Source organism: Neolamprologus multifasciatus, chromosome 3 (genome assembly GCF_963576455.1).
Source record: "Neolamprologus multifasciatus chromosome 3, fNeoMul1.2, whole genome shotgun sequence".
Taxonomy (NCBI): Eukaryota; Metazoa; Chordata; class Actinopteri; order Cichliformes; family Cichlidae; genus Neolamprologus; species Neolamprologus multifasciatus.
The window spans coordinates 40,339,189-40,355,593 of NC_140441.1; the positions used below are offsets into that span (position 1 = coordinate 40,339,189).

General features: G+C 40.7%; 1 protein-coding gene across 1 annotated transcript; it reads left to right on the top strand.

Moving 5' to 3' along the window:
• Positions 1 to 220: 220 nt before the first annotated feature.
• On the top strand, positions 221 to 14,996 carry LOC146523176 (alpha-tectorin-like). Its single transcript, XM_085145586.1, has 19 exons — positions 221 to 491; positions 1,031 to 1,106; positions 4,107 to 4,198; positions 4,487 to 4,711; positions 5,825 to 5,899; positions 6,242 to 6,353; positions 6,484 to 6,613; positions 6,748 to 6,985; positions 7,207 to 7,363; positions 7,491 to 7,578; positions 7,685 to 7,747; positions 7,935 to 8,134; positions 9,653 to 9,784; positions 9,878 to 10,065; positions 10,226 to 10,377; positions 10,465 to 10,710; positions 10,824 to 10,986; positions 12,857 to 12,949; positions 14,437 to 14,996. Exons 2-18 carry the CDS (start codon positions 1,061 to 1,063, stop codon positions 12,947 to 12,949), a joined length of 2,400 nt encoding a protein of 799 aa, XP_085001712.1. The 5' UTR covers positions 221 to 491; positions 1,031 to 1,060; the 3' UTR covers positions 14,437 to 14,996.
• Positions 14,997 to 16,405: the final 1,409 nt, after the last annotated feature.

A 16,405-nucleotide genomic window follows, 5' to 3' on the forward strand; every position in this document is an offset into this window, starting at 1 on the left:
GTTTGATACGATATCTCCGGCCTCAAACGTTCCAGCCTTGGCACTCTCCTCCATCTCTGCCATCTCTGTATCTCGGCGGCCTTGACGACTTTCTTGCCCGTGTGCACTTGTGTGTGCAGCCACGTGGTGATTAGAAAGCTGAGATTACAAACGGGACCGAGACAAGATGTTGGTCACTAGAAAAATCTCAGCAAGCAAAGTTCATAAGGAATTATTTCTAATTTTATTCCATTTAAGAAGACATAAATGTTATATGCTGAAAGGTTTCAAAAAACACCTGAAGCTCTCGGGGGCTTATTTCAGGTGTCTCTCTGTAAGAGGCTGATTCATCAGTGGGAGGTTCCCATCAGGTAGCTCCTCCAGCCCTCCTCTCTACCTGGGTGTGGACAGCAGGAAGGATCCAAATAAAGAGAGACGGACTGCTCACAGAGACACCATCACCAGAGAGCAGCAGCCTCCACCCTCCTCATCCTCCAACAGAGCTCCAGAAGGTAAGACGAGCTGCACGAGTAGAACAATAAAGAGTCACTGACGGGCAGCTCTGTGGCTTTAGCAGGATAAATAACAGACAGACGAAGGAGTGGGAAAAACTCGCACACTGACTTTTAGAACTTTTAAATGCCGAGTCCTCCTTTTAAAGGATAAATTCAGGGTTGTCTTTGTTTTTTTTGCTCATGATACGCATTCCTCCAGTCTTTTATTTGTATTGTTATGTTTCTCTTCTTTGAAGTTTGGTGTTTAATGAGAAAATAAACTTAGATTCAGAGAGGAAATGTGCCAAGTGTTGATGCAAGGAGACAAATTTCACTGACAGCTGAAGGAGCATGGAGATGTTTAAATCGCACAGTGATGATTGTTCTGTTAGTCTGTTTCTGTGACATCTTCAGAGTCCTAATTTCAAACATTCTGCATGCTGGGATTTTCCTAACCTTACAGATGATGTACAGTAATAACCTCAAGTGTTACCATTTGATGTTTGTGCTACTTTCTGTCCAATCACAGATGTCCAACTGTGTTTTTTTTCTTTCAGGTCTTTGTCAGGCGATTGGTTCCCTCCAACATGCTGTGCCCACTGCTCTTCCTGTCTGCATTCATTGTACTGGCAGGTAAGCATGCACCACAGCTACTTTACAAGTATCCTTACTAGACTTGAGTATTTGGTGATTAGTATTCAGGAACTGATAATCAGAGACTGAGGAACAAAGACCAAATGACCTGAAGTGAGGAGGGACAGTGAAGGACATTTGAAGTGCTGATAATCTGACAAACATGGACAGATTTTCCTGGGATCCTTGCTTTCATATCTTTATTTTAGAATAAACAATCATACAAACAAACAAGCATTTTTAAAGAGTTCAAGGGATGTAGATCTCTGTCATCCGCCCATCCATCAATCTGATGGTTCAATAATTACATTCAACACGACTCCCTGAACTCTTTCAAACGCCCTGTCTTGTCTTTTAGTTTTTATGTTTTTCTCGTGGAAGGTTTGGCGCGTTTGACAATGCTATGGTCTTTTTTGTATTGAAAACACTGAGATTTACTAACATTTTGCTCACATTTAGCATGTTTGTGTCCTTCAGGGTCCAAACACAGTAAATATAGTTTTGGGTCTATGTGGAAGAAATTATTTTCTTTTTTCTGTTCACATTAAATTTAACTCACTCATCTTAAACTTTTCATGTAATAACTGAACATTTCAAGTCCTGTTTTTTGTTAATATTGAGTTATTTTCATGGCATTTTGAACTAATAAGACTCAGACAAATTATAACCCTAAACTTGAGTTACTAAATTGAAATTTAAAGACAATAAACCAAAAGTGTAACTTGCAGATAACTGACAGCATTTTTTTTCAGTGGCAGAAACAAGCTTCCATATTTACTGGATGCAGGAAGATAAAACTGTACCATGGGGAAAATATGGATCGCTACATACAAAAATAACAGTGTGTGTGTGAAGAGAAAGGCACTGTAGAGAAATATGTAGTACTAAAAGTTTATACTTTAAGCACTTCAGTTAGTAAAACTGAAAAATGTTTAACAAGGTCACCGATACAAATATCTGCTCTCTTTTAGAATAATATATTAATGCTTATAACACAGAAAAGATGTGTTAAGATATCTGCAGCCAGCCAGGAAATCAGCAAATAAAGTTGAGAATCTTTTTTTTTTTAACTGATACTCAAAGAAATACAAAAACATTAGATGTCATTGGAAAAATTTAGACCCTCCTTACTCGCCATCAGAGATGGGCAGTAACGCGTTACTTGTAACACGTTACTGTAATCTGATTACTTTTTTCAAGTAATGAGTAAAGTAAGGGATTACTATTGCAAAAATGGTAATTAGATTACCGTTACTTTCCCGTAAGAACGCTGCGTTACTAAAACCGTGATCTTTTTGCGAGAATGTCTCATGACAGTGACGTAAGCGAGTGCGACGTTCGTGACAACAGCTGTGTGCAGATCAACAGTGGATAATATATCGAGTGCGGGAGAGTATGAGCGTGCAGCGTTTAAAGCGTGGAAGTACTGACCTTACTTTGAGTTTGATTCCATAAAAAGTGACAAAAACATTAGCGTCCGTTGTGCGTGGGAAAAAAACTTCTTTTTACGGCGAAAAAAAACCCTAAACAAGCATCGAGTGCGCTACGACGTAATGGGAAACTCACAGAGAAACTCGCGGATTCTTCAACTGACCGCTGCGGCACACCTGCACCAGGGCAAACCTCCGCCTACCCCACTCCTGCTATACAGGTGAAAATAGAGCAGCAGGACCGCTGAGTCTTTGACTTTATTTATTTTCTGCTGTGTTTTACTTGCATCTATTTGAAAGACTGAGTGTAAACACAAAAAAATATTTTATTTTATGTGCTGGAATGTGCAGAAAATAGGTTTAAATGTTAAACTAATTTCTTCAAGTCAGAGAATGGTGCATATAATTTAATTTTTGCTTAAAAGATTAAAACTGATAAAACAAGTTTTAAAAAGAAACTTTTCCATTTGATTACATTTTGTATGATGGATTATGCAGAAAAAGTAGAATTGGGCTGAAAGATCTATCACTTTATCACCTATTCAGGTTGTAAATTGTGTTTTTAAAAAGTAACTAAGTAACTAAGTAATTAATTACTTTTGAAAATAAGTAATCAGTAAAGTAACGGCATTACTTTTTTGGGGAGGTAATCAGTAATTAGTTACTGATTACTTTTTTCAAGTAACTTGACCAACACTGCTCGCCATACAGAGGTCCGGGAGATCTCCCAGAAATGGCTCATATCTGGAGAATAGGTGATTGATTTCATACCTGCTGATCTCTTACCCAGTGCAGGTTAGGTTTGCAGTATTAGTTACCATCATGATATGCCCCAGTCACACTTTCACAGGACAGGAAACCCAGCGCAAATAAGATTAAATCCTGCTTCGTAGTGGACCTCCAGATTTGCATTTGGAGTTTTTTCCTCGTCCATATCTGTCTGTTACTGGTTTTTCAGCTTCACCCTGATTATCTGTGAGTCCCTGTCATGTATTTCATACATTTTGTTTTACTTTGTTTTAGCCTCACTGGCGCTCTGAATGTTATCAACTCATCATATTCAGATCAAAACAGCTCTCACTCTCTTTTCCAAACACTGCATAGCTGATCTATACGATGCAATATCTGAAGTTACAATATAGTAACATTTCTGTACTTTAGTGTTTAGGCCTGTCGTGAGAGTACATGTTAATGTACTACCGTAACATAGATAAGACTTCACAAGTCCCCATATATCCATCAACCCTATTTCTTTAGCAAAATAATTTGAATAGTTGTTTTACACCAGCTATGAGACTGATCATGACCTATCCGGCTGTCCATCGCTGCATCGAGTATGCTCTGCTATTACAAACGAGAGTGTAACGTGAGTAAGTAATAAAAAAGTTACGTCTACTATACCCATCCATATAAGTTCCCCAAGTTTAACTTGTAATCTACCCTCCTTTTCCAAGATTTTGGCAACTTGTACGAATACTTTGTTTCTACAAACGCGTGAATGTGAACCTTTGTTTGTCCTAACAGCTAACAGGCTGCAGCTCACACCTCTCACGTGTGTCTGTGTCTTCAGGTGCTCAGCAACAGACAATCACTGAGTCTTCAATGGTGAACATCAGCTCATGTCCCATCACGTATTATGGACAGAAGTACGAGGAGCTCTATGTGAGTAGGATGAAGCCTGATGTTTTAGAAGAGCTTTATGTGTTGTTGCTGTTTAATCTCCACCTGTAGCAGAGATGATGTTTGCAGACTGAGTGAAGAGTTCAGAGATCAGCGTCTTATTAATGTCCTCTGCAGTGATGCTGAGTATGTAACCATCACCTGATGCAGCTTCCTGAAGCAGAGCGAGAGCTCTGACTGAAACCTGAGCACCAACAGTTCAGCTGTACATGACAGAAAAACCCACAAAATATTTTGCTATTTGATTTGTTGTGTCTCTGATTTTTACAGGTGAACTTCACAAACCAAGAGATTGTGTTCTGTTTTGACAAGTTTTACAACCCTGGGAATAAAGGCGACTGCATCATGGGGCGCTTACCTGACAAAAGGAGAGCAGATTTTGATATAGTTCAAAGAGATTCTTTTCTTGAAAATTGGAATAGAACTAAAACACAAACAATTCAGAACAGTTTGAGATGCAGTGTGAAAATAAGCATGCAGATCAGCAGTTCAACGGTGAGTCCTGCTCTGTATCACAAAGCCTGAAGGGTGTCCCTAAAATTAATAGTTTTAACAATGAAAACAAACATAAAATGAAAAATGTTTTTTTTTTTTTTTTTTTTTTTTAAAGGGACATTGTAGACTAATTAACGTGAGTATGTCAGATGCAGCCGTACAGGCTAGTTTTTGGGGTTTTTTTGCCTGTCCCGTTTGGTTCTTTTGCCATCAGAATTATTGTCTAAAGGCGAGGAAAGATGCCCAACAGATTTACTTTACCAAATTGACCATTCCAGCCTTGCCATAATGGTCTATTTGATTCACCTTTTATTGTTTATTTTATTTTTTATTTTCACTTGCTAGATTACGGGACAGACTTGAATGAGGAAAAGAAAGGGGAGAAAGGAAGAGGGGGAAAAACAGCAGAGAAGAGGGACGGGGATAAAGGGCAAAAAACCCCAAAAAACAACTAAATAAGCAGACAAAAAAATACATATATCAATCACCTGGATCACCCGTTGAGAAAGAAAAAAGAAAACAAGCAGAAGAAAACGAGAGCAATACAATAAACAACATCACGGTGATATATGGGAATATAACAGTTATGGGAATATAACAGGTACAGGCTAGTTTTCACCTGAAGGGTGAAGGAAAACCAAAGATGCAAAGGCATCTAAGCGTAGACAGGAGACAGGACCAATGCATGTGAATGGTAAAAGTAATGCACAATCATAACCAAACAAACTAAACATCAAAAGCAACTATAAAACATTGAAAACAGAAGCACGTTAAGACAATACAGACCATGAAAACAGAGACTTGCATGGATACCACTTCAGTATATGACAACATGTCGGATTATGATCGTGTTTGTTTAAAAATCACTTTTTCTGCTATTTTTGTTGCTAGCAGAAGGATTGGTCTGATGATTGGTTATATAATCACCTGATTTAAAAACATGATGACTGTAGTTTTTATAGCATATGGAAACACTCCATTATGAAATTCAAAATGTTTTAGCAATGCAGCTCAACAGGCCCAATGTTAATGTTGTGAACCTGAGCTTTTCTAAACACTTTCAGATGAAACTTCTTCACAGTGACTGAATCTTTCCTGTTAACCTGTTTACAGATTCGCTTAGACCTATTCAACTTTGGGACAGAAGCAGCTCTGAGTTTGGAAGCACATGGCATTGGTTTAGTGGTGGTGAGTCTGTGTGTACATGAACAATAACACTTTGACGTAATATGTTAAATACTTTATATTTAATGCCAACATTTGTGTCTGTTTTCAGCTTGATAAATCGCAGCAAAAAATGTTCTGGCACAACTTCACTTCCAAGAGGATAAAAGAATTCACAAAGCAGGAACTCCAGCAACACTTGAGGGAAGATGAACAACTTTAATAATAGACTGAAAATAATGGTCTATTATTAAAGTTGTTCATCTTCCCTCAAGTGTTGCTGGAGTTCCTGCTTTGTGTTTTCAGCTTGATGTCAGTTCTTTCTGCTCTGTGATTATAACATTAGCTGTGTTTGTTTCTGTTTAGCTCTATCGTACTCGGGTCGGTGATGTCGTAATCAACAAAGTAGAGGTTAATAACACTCTTGACAACTATCAAAATGATGATATCATAGATATCAGTGGATGCAGACACTCAGGTTAGTGAATCTTAAACTCCTACCGTGACTTTGGGATTATGTAATTCTGAAAGATTTGATTGTTACTGTTTTATTTGCACTTACAGTTGGAAAACTGTTGAACTAAAGTGAAGCCTCTATCTCTTCCCAGGTACGGTGTATAAACCTGGTACTGTGGTCAACTCTGACCCACAAATCTGCTCCAGTGTCACCTGTTCTGAGACTGCAACCCTCCTAACCTCTGGTTGTGGTCCATTGGAGCATTGTCAAGGCAACGGCAGGTAAATGTTTTCTCTTCATATTTTGTTTCTAAAATGTTCTACAGTGAAATAACTTAAGAAATAGAGGGTCCCCTGGGGTAACCTTCTTTGGCAGCAACTCATGGTGATGTTTGTGGTTGGTTGCCTTTTGTTAGCTGCGTGTTTGCCTCCACCTGCACTGTGACCGGCCCCACTGTCATCGACGTCCACGGCCATATGAACTCCATCCAGGATCGCTGTGCGTACTCTCTGTTCTCGACTCCGTCACTCCCAGATTTCCATGTTCTGGGGAACTTCAGGGACAGACGTCGTAAAGATGTGAGCTTTTTAGACAGTGTGACACTGCGTGTGGACGGGCATTACATTCACCTGGAACAAGGTGGGAGAGTTCAGGTAAGCGACCTACAGCCACAGTTCATGTGTCAGAGTGGAGTCTGATCCAAAGTCCTCCCTCATCCTCTGCTGTGTCTCCTCTCATCGTTCTTCTCAGGGCTGTTAGAAGCAGTACTTTCAGAGCTGCTGAACTCAGTGGTTGTTGCTGTGAAATCAGCCTGTTTGTGTGTTTGACATGTTTCACTCAGTGTTTCCTCCACTTTGTCTCTGCTGTGATGCAGCTGGACGACTCCACGCTGACCCTCAGCAGCTCATCTAAGCTGATTCACAGTGTGCAGCTCTCTAAGGACCAAACTGGAGTCACTGCCAAGCTGTCGCTCTCCAACCTCATCATCTCTGTCTTCTTTGATGGCTACACTGCACAGATACACTTAGAAGGTACAGAAAATAAAGGTTAATTCATGTAATGTAAAATGTAAACTGTGCTGTTATTTATTGAGCTGTTGTGTTTGTCCAGTTTGAATATTGATGCTGATCTGACTCATTCTGTCCTGATCCTGTGCAGGACCTGCTGGTTCATCTGTGCGGGGTCTGTGTGGAAACTCCAGCAGGTCTCTGAGTGACCTGAGGCTCTCTGAGTACAGCTCCACCAGGTAAGACCTCATCACAAGCTCAGAGTCCCTCTGACTGCTGCCTCTGATGTTGTAGATATTCTGTTTGTATGAATGAGCCTGAACTTTGTTGTTTGTCGCCCCCTAGCTGTGAGATGCAGTACAGTGAGCCTGCTGACAGCATGATCAACTGCACCAGTGTGACTGAACGGTGAGCAGACTGATCCACACAGCAGGATCTGTTTACCCTTTGACGTAATAAAAAACACGTGTGTTGATCTGTCTTGTAAATTACATGGTACATCACATGTGACTGTAGCATAGATGGAAGATAAACACAACTGATTACAGATTATTATTTTATTGTCTTCAATTTTGTTTCTCTATCTGTGGTACAGCTGTAATCTCCTGAAGGAGGCGCCCTTCTCCTCCTGTAACAGTCATATCGACCCAGAGCCCTACATAACCGCCTGCACTAACACTTTGTGCAAATATCCTGCATTGGACGGACTCAACTGTCAGTTCTTGAAGGCCTACGCCAGAGCCAGCAGTCTACACAACCACACTTTGGATGGCTGGACATTAAAGACCGGCTGCTGTAAGATGTTAATAAGACCTTAATAAGACGTCAGATCGTCACTGATTTCTAGAATCGATTAGATTCTATTCTGATTCGATTCAATTTGATTTGAATCGGGGAAATTTGGCCTCAGACAGTCAGAAATATTATAATTCAGATCATGCATCAGTACATTTCTATATTTTTATATCTATAAAAAGAAAGCTGACACTTGTGAGACTTTATCAAAGGTGTAAGCATCACAGCAGATGCATTTGTGTCAAAGTAACTGAGGATAAAACACAGAAAAACGTGAAGGTAATTTTCCTGGCCTGAGATTTTATAAAAATGTTCTGCAGTAGATCAAAAACGAAAGAAAACCATTAATCAGCATATGAACAGTACCTGATGCTGCTGAAGTTAAGCAGAGCAAAGTTACAGAGGTTTTATTAGAGACACAGCTAAACGTTTTGCAATTTTGCACAATTTTAAAAAGTTTAAATTTGTTCAGTAGCCGATTGAACAGCAGAAATTAGGTTTTCTTTTCGGAAGTAAGTAAAAGGAAAAAAACAGCGGCCAACAGCGCTGTAAACAATGGTAGACTTGTGCGCAAGCGAATAATGAAGAAAACAGATTTTAGACTGGAAACTTGTTAGCAGAGACGGGTCTTCCAGCAGAATCTGCATGAATATTGAAGATACTTTTTTATATCTAGACGGAGGAATAATCACACGTGGGGCATCGGCTTTTATCGGAACATTCACACCAAAAGGTGACTTTGTTTATTGAACTCTCGCGTATACTCCGCAGCATAACAGGAAGCATCCTTTCAAAATAAAATCACAACAGATGACAATGAGGGCATACCTATTATCTAGCTCAACAAAACTGTTCTTGAAGTAGACTGAGAGAGAGAGAGAGAGAGAGAGAGAGCTGTGCATGAAGTGTGATTGTATCGTGGTGGAAGCAAAACAGCAAAAGTAAGAGGGAATTCACGTCGATGTTTATCAAATGTGAAGCTTAGTTTGCTGCTTCTTTTGCTGCTGGTTCAGTGAATTTTGGTTGGAGAGAGATAAAACCTGCAGCTTCGGAATCTAGCGCAAAAAATACGTACACACAAAGCGCGTACCCGCCGAAACATCGGAATTAGTGAGCTGTCGGCTTTCAGCCCCAACCGTGTCTGTGCCGTCGGGTGAGAAAGGCGACATCTCACTGATTCTGATCCTGATCCGCGGGTCCGGGCTTTGTGTTTACGTCTTTGTGCAGAATCCGTGTTCCTGCTCTCATTTACTGTTTTAGCTGTTTGGTGGTTGTTGAAATTGTGTGAGGTTTTACCTGAGATTCTGGCTTTTCGGGAAAAATAAATTTATATTAAAAAATCGATTCAGGGTTTTAATGAATTGCTATCACGTTATCCAAGCTAGAATCGATTTTAATCGATAAATCAATAATCAAAACCCACCCCTATTAATAAGCTCTCCTTTCTTAAAGAACTGAACTGTGGATTTTTAGAGCTCCCGTGTTTTCAGGATAATACATCAGTGTGTTCCTCTGTAGCCTCTGAGGCCTTCTGTCAGGAAAGGACCTGCAGCGCTCACGAGTTCTGTGGTAAGAAGACGGTCGGTGGTGACACTCGCTGCTTCTGTCGGGCCATTTTTGCCTCCAAGTACCAAGTAAACAACTCTTTGGGTACGACAGCTCTGATATCATCATGACAACAGGGCTGAATAATGGAGGAAAACTTCTAACTGTGATTTTTCTGACTGATATTGTGACGTTCAGGTGATCCAACGGTCTGCAAGGAGAACTCTGCTTCACTCACTCTGGTCGGTTGTCTCCTGCAGGACAAAGACATCAACTACTCTGCTTTACAGCTCAATGACCCGACCTGCAGGGGTCAGATGGACGAGCTCACCCACATGGTGACCTTCAGCTTCAACAGCAGCAACAGCTGTGGGACGGTGGTCACGGTGGGTTTCATCTCCTGCTGTTTAAGCCTTGATCTCTGTGAATTCTAAAATTTTTGGTCATCTGAAGTTTATACCAGTCAGTCAACATCTTAAAGAGTATCAGATGTTAAAGATGAAACAATGAAGAACTTGCCCAGTATCTGATTGTGTGACCCTGCAGACCAACAACAGCTACATCATCTATAAGAACACCATCAGGAGCCAGAGTTACTCTTCTGACGTTATCACTCGCAACGACCAAGTCCAGATTGACTTCTCCTGTGTTCACAGTCAGCCGAACATCAACACTGCAACCTTCAGAATCAGAGACTGGTTTGTAATGGCTGCTAGGTATTGTGTAAAGTATTTTAAGATGTTGGGATTGTTGTTAACAACAGTGTAAATTTGTGCATTCTGCAGGTCCATTGCACAGCGCATCACATATGGAGCTTGGACTTACACTCTGATTATCAAGGCCTACACCGACGCTGGGCGGACACAAGTTGTGCAGCTGAACAGTGAAGTGAGACTGAACCAGAGGATCTGGGTAGAGCTGGAGACTAATGGGCTGGATGGAAGCCTGGTCACTGTGGTGAGCGACTCCTGCTGGGCAACCAACCAGGCATCACCTACCAGCAGTCCAAGACATGATCTGATCATTAACGGGTGAGAGAGACTCAGAGGTGGTCGTTGCTCGCTGCTGCTCAGAGATTAATTCACCTCCTTTTGATCGCTATTATGGACTCCTGAACAAAGTTTATTTTCCTGCTTATGAACAGCTGTGCAAACCCTGCTGACCCAACGGTGCAGGTGGCGGAAAACGGACTGGCAACCTCCACTTACTTCTCCTTCAACATGTTCCGGTTCACTGGGGGCTCTAGTGACATCTTCCTTCACTGCCAACTCCACCTGTGTCCCAAACAGGGGAACAACTGCATCCCGGTACGCATCACTGGCAAATGTTCATAGAAAGATATACCAAATCTGGCCATCTTTTCTCATTTCATGAGACATTTCTCTGCACATAGACCTTTCTCTTCAGTGTGCAAATGTTCAAGCACTGAAGCGCATTATTTACTGTTCCTTATCCATAGTGTCTTTTGCTATTGATGTCCAAATAGCTTCTAGCTGTCCACAGAGAATTGGTTTGCATAAAACTTTAGCGAGCTGTCTTTGAACACATTAAATCTCAAATCTGCTCAACAGAACTGAAGTCTGACCTTTCGCTTCGCCATTTCATCGGGTCCAGAACTTCACATTCTTTTTTTCTTGGTCAAATAGTGTCTGCACAGCTTTGACTTATGATTGGGGTCAATGTCTTGTTGGTATATGAACCCACAACTAATCAGCTCCGGTCCAGAAGAGACTCCATAATGCACTAAAATGTTGTGGTAGACTTTCTTGTCCATGACACCATAGACTTTTTTCCTAATTTGCCCGTGCTGTTAGATATGGCTGCAGTGCATCAAGCATTAAAAGGTTCTTCAGCTTTTGAAAATGCTGTTGCTGATGGTGTTCATCGTTATCACCGGAATTCATCATTTTTAAAAGATGAATCGACCTATATATAATAGATGCTGATCGACTTTCAGAGACTACTATCATCAGATTCAATAAAAATGTTATAATTGGAGGGTTTTGACACAAAAGGTCAAATGTTTACTGTCAGTGGCTTCAGTCCTAAATAGGGATGGGTATTGATAAGATTTTCACGATTCCGATTCCATTTTCGATTCTGTTTAACGATTCGATTCTTTATCGATTCTCTTATCGATTCTTTTTTTTTAAAAAGGAGAACACTAAGGTCGATTAGCTTAGAACTTTGTTTTATATCTTCTCTTTGAACAAGATAGAAATTTAGGAGTAACATGGCCTTACAAACCCAACAGTGAGATCTTAAGAGATCCACAGCCTACGGCTCTTCAATGGGGTGTCACAGGGTCCCCAGAAAAAAAATTGCAAATGTAAAATAATAAAATAAATATTCTCCTGTAGCAATAACAAAGTATAACATAAATTATTCTGTAGCAATTACACAAGAATATCCAGTAATGTCCCTGCCTACAATTAAACACATTCACTTACCGAAAATCGGGGGCATCTGCTGTGGCAAATGGATGCAAGCCTTTTACCACAAACTTAGTCACTGCTCGGTGACATTCGTCTATCCTGGCCTGAAAGGAGACGCTACGGTAGACTGCAGCGAGAACTGCCAGCATCTGAGCCAGACTCTGTCTGTCTGTCTCATCATGGTCACCTAAATGCACAGTAATGGCAGGTTTTGTAATAAGGCAGATCGCGCTAACATAATATGCACTGTTAGTTGATTATTTACCTGCCGCATTAACGGGAGAGGACGTGCAAACGTTACCGCTGCTGCTGGGTTGAGATTCACGAGTCCGGAGCGGAATTAAAAACACGACATTCATTTAAGGTCATCGTGTGTTTTGTGAGCAAATGCTTTTGCATATTCGTAGTGTTTCCTCCCTTAAATGAAATATCTACTTTGCAAGTATTGCAAGTTGCCCTGTTGTCATCCGTTCTCGTAAAGTATAACCAAACTTTTGAGCGTTTAAGCCGCTTAGGCGCCTTGTTTCCTGCCAGGTAAATGACGCTCTGCAATGCGGTGACGTCATTCGGGGCGACTGGAATCGATAAGGGAATCGTTTGCAAAAATGGCAAACAATTCCAAGGAATTGAAACAGTGGGAACCGGTTCTCAACAAGAACCGGTTTTCGATACCCATCCCTAGTCCTAAATGAATGGATCACTCTTTGTTTTGTAAAGCCTGGACTTTGTCTTTAACTTCCAGACGTGTAACACAGCTGCTCGCAGACACAGATCTGCCAGTTTGACATATGAACCTGAAGCTCCAGCCTTCATCAGCGTGTCCTGGACTTATTAGGTAAGGTACGATCGGCTTTTGTGATTTACCATCATATATGTTATGTGGTGATTGCTGAAGAGAACAGTGAAGTTTAAGTAAGAAATTCAGAAAGAGGAAACATGCCTGAGGAAACCTCACTGGTGGAGGTGGAAAGAGACATTACAGATATGTTAGCAATTTTTACTGGGGTTAAGTTTTCTGCCCACCTAAACTGATGGGTTTGTATTTCCAACTTTGCCTGATAAGCTGTTGAGTGAATAAAATGTCCTAGTTTATACAGTGGTTCAAAAAGGTGTTCCCCCCCCCCTTCCTGATTTGCTATTTCCTTTGTAGATTTGTCACACTTAAATGTTTCAGATTATCAAAACAATTTAAATATTAGATAAAGATAACACAAGTGTGGCTGTAGCTCAGGTGGTAGAGCAGGTCATCTACTGATCGGAAGGTTGGTGGTTCGATCCCTGGCTTCCCCAGTTTGCATGTCAAATATCCTTGGGCAAGATACTAACCCCAAATTGCCCTCCGATGCATCCATCGGAGTATGAATGTGTGTGTGAATGTTAGTTAGAAAAGCACTTAGAAAAATGTGCTTGTGCGAATGGGTGTGAATGGGTGAATGTACAAGTTGTGTACAGCGCTTTGAGTGCTCAGAAAGAGTAGAAAAGCGCTATATAAGAACCAGTCCATTTACCATTTACAAGTAAACACAAAATGCAGTTTCTAAATGAAGGTGTTTATTTTTAAGAGGAAAAAACCTACATGGCCCTGTGTGAAAAAGTGATCGCTCCCTTAAACCTAATAACTGGTTGGGCCAAACTTAGCAACAACAGCTGAAATGAAGCGTTTACCATAAATGGCAGTCTGTCTTGTACAGTGCTGTGACTGAATTTCGGCCCACTCATTTTTGCAGAATTGTTGTAATTTAGCCACATTGGAGGATTTTCAAGCCTAAACTACCTTTTTGAGGTCATGCTACAGCATCTCAATCGGATTCAGGTCGGGAATTTGACTTTGGCCACTCCAAAGTTTTCATTTTGTTTTTCTTAAGCCATTGAGGTGGACTTGCTGTTGTGCTTTGGATGATTGTCCTCCTGCAGAACCCAAGTGAGAATATACGGCCATCTGTTCGTGATCTCAGCTTGAGATCAAGAATCGTTCTTTTGTGACCTCCTGGATGAGTTGCTGATGCACTCATGCAGTAATTTTGGTAGGCTGGCCTGTGAAAGTTCATCACTGTTCGAGGTTTTGTCCATATGTGGATAATGGCTCTCACCGTGGTTCACTGAAGTCCCAAAACCTTAGAAATGGCCTTCTAACCCTTTCCAGACTGAGAGATGTCACCTACTTTGTTTATCAGCTGTTTGTTTGGATCGTGGTATGTTGTTTTGCTTTTTGTTTTGCTCAAACACAGATGATTCCAACAGAAGAACTGGGATATGATTTGTGAAAAGGAGCCAAGTGACAGAAAGAACAGCAGTCACAGTTTACTCTGGTTGTCTTCTCAGGTGGTTTCTACGGTGACTTGGATGGACTAACTGACCAACCGAGTGCTGACCTAATGTGACAGTGTTCGCAGAGACAAGAGACATGCTGCTTTTATCCATCTCCTTTATACTTGTACTATTCCTGCTAAAGGATGGAAAAATAAAGCGTGTGGTAACCAACCAGTCTGTGTTTTTCCAGAATTTCATTACTTCTACTTTTTGACTCTGAAACTGTTCAGCTTGAACTCCAGTCTTTTCAGCTTTAATGAATATTTCCTGCAATACATTCAGAGGCTTTGAAAAGCTGACAGGCTTAGAAAAATGAAAAGATGTGCACTAATATTAGTGTTACAGACACCACCCATTCATTCCACATTTAAACATACAGTTGTGGTCAGAAGTTTATATACACTCATCATGAATGTCATGGTAATTTGTTTTTTTTAAATAATTTATTGGAACTGACCTTTTTCGATGGTGGAATGATGGTATAGCATACATCTTTAATTACTTTAAAAAAAATAAGAGCTGGGTGCTTAAGTTTGAATTTATTTGGAATTTTCTCTAATTCACACAGGGTCAAAAACTATGCATAAAGACTTAAATATATACTTACACCCTCACTAGTATTTGGTTAAATGTCTCAGAAGGTTTGACCTCAACCAAACACTTTTGGTATCCATCAACATCTTCTGGCATAATTCAGGCTGGATATTTGACCATTCATCATGGCAGAATTGATAGAGTTTATTTCAATTGGTTAGTTTCCTTGCAAAGACCTGGCTTAGCTAATGTGAGCTAATGTGCTTTATACATTTGAAATCGAGTTTTCGTTTGTGTTTGGGATCATTGTCAAGTAAAAAAAAAAAGGAGAGTCCTGTGTTATTGCATCCACATTGTGTAATCTACCAGTAGCAATAGTGTAAAAACAGCCCCAGAGCATGACGCTACCACCATGCTTGACGGCCGCTGCAGTGCTACTCCTCCAAACACACCTCCTGTCATTTTGGCCAAATAGTTCAACCTTTGTCTAATAATAATAATAATGGATTGCATTTATATAGTGCTTTTTGACACCCTTAAAGCGCTTTACAATTCCACTATTCATTCACTCACACACTGGTGGAGGCAAGCTACAGTTGTAGCCACAGCTGCGCTGGGGCAGACTGACAGAAGTGAGACTGCCATATCACGCCATCAGCCCCTTCTGGCCAACACCAGTAGGCAGTAGGTGAAGTGTCTTGTCCATCGAACCGGCAACCTTCCGGTTACAAGTTGAGCTTCCCAACCCGCCGCCCCGGTCGTCTAGTCTCATCATAAAGATGTTCTGCAGAATGCATTTGGTTTGTCCATATGGGCAGCTACAAATTTCAGTGGAGTTTGAAGGTGTTATGTTTGGAGTAGGGGTTTGTTTCTTGGTCAGCACCCTCTCATTCCGTGGCAATTTAAAACTGACTTCGCTATCGACGTTGATGCTGGTGTTCCAGAAGTTTCCTGTTCATGGCAGGCTTGAGCCTGGGGGATCCCTGAACATCCTGACCAATTTCCTCTCATCTGATAGTGACAGTTTGGCTCTTCTTTCAACCCTTAGCAATGAGACATCCAAATAACTTGTACTTAGATGAAACTGTTGGAACTGATGATCTTGGAATCTGCAGTTGCTTAGAAATGGCTCCAACAGACCTTCCCAACTCATGTTAATCTACAGTTCTCCTTCTTATATCTTCACTTACGCTTTCCCATTACAAGCATTGGTCAATCCAGTGAGGGATGTTTAACAAATTCTTTTTATCCGGGCGAAGAGAAACTACCATTTGCAGCCCACAAGTTTTTTCTCTTTTATTTTCAGGTGCTTACTTTACCATGTAAGCACCTTGAGGTAACTGGTGCTGTGACTTAGCACTACAAAAATAAAACTGAATTGAATTAGTTAATCCTGATCACTAACAAGAAGAATATACCTTGGCCAAGTTCAGATATTTTAGAACCT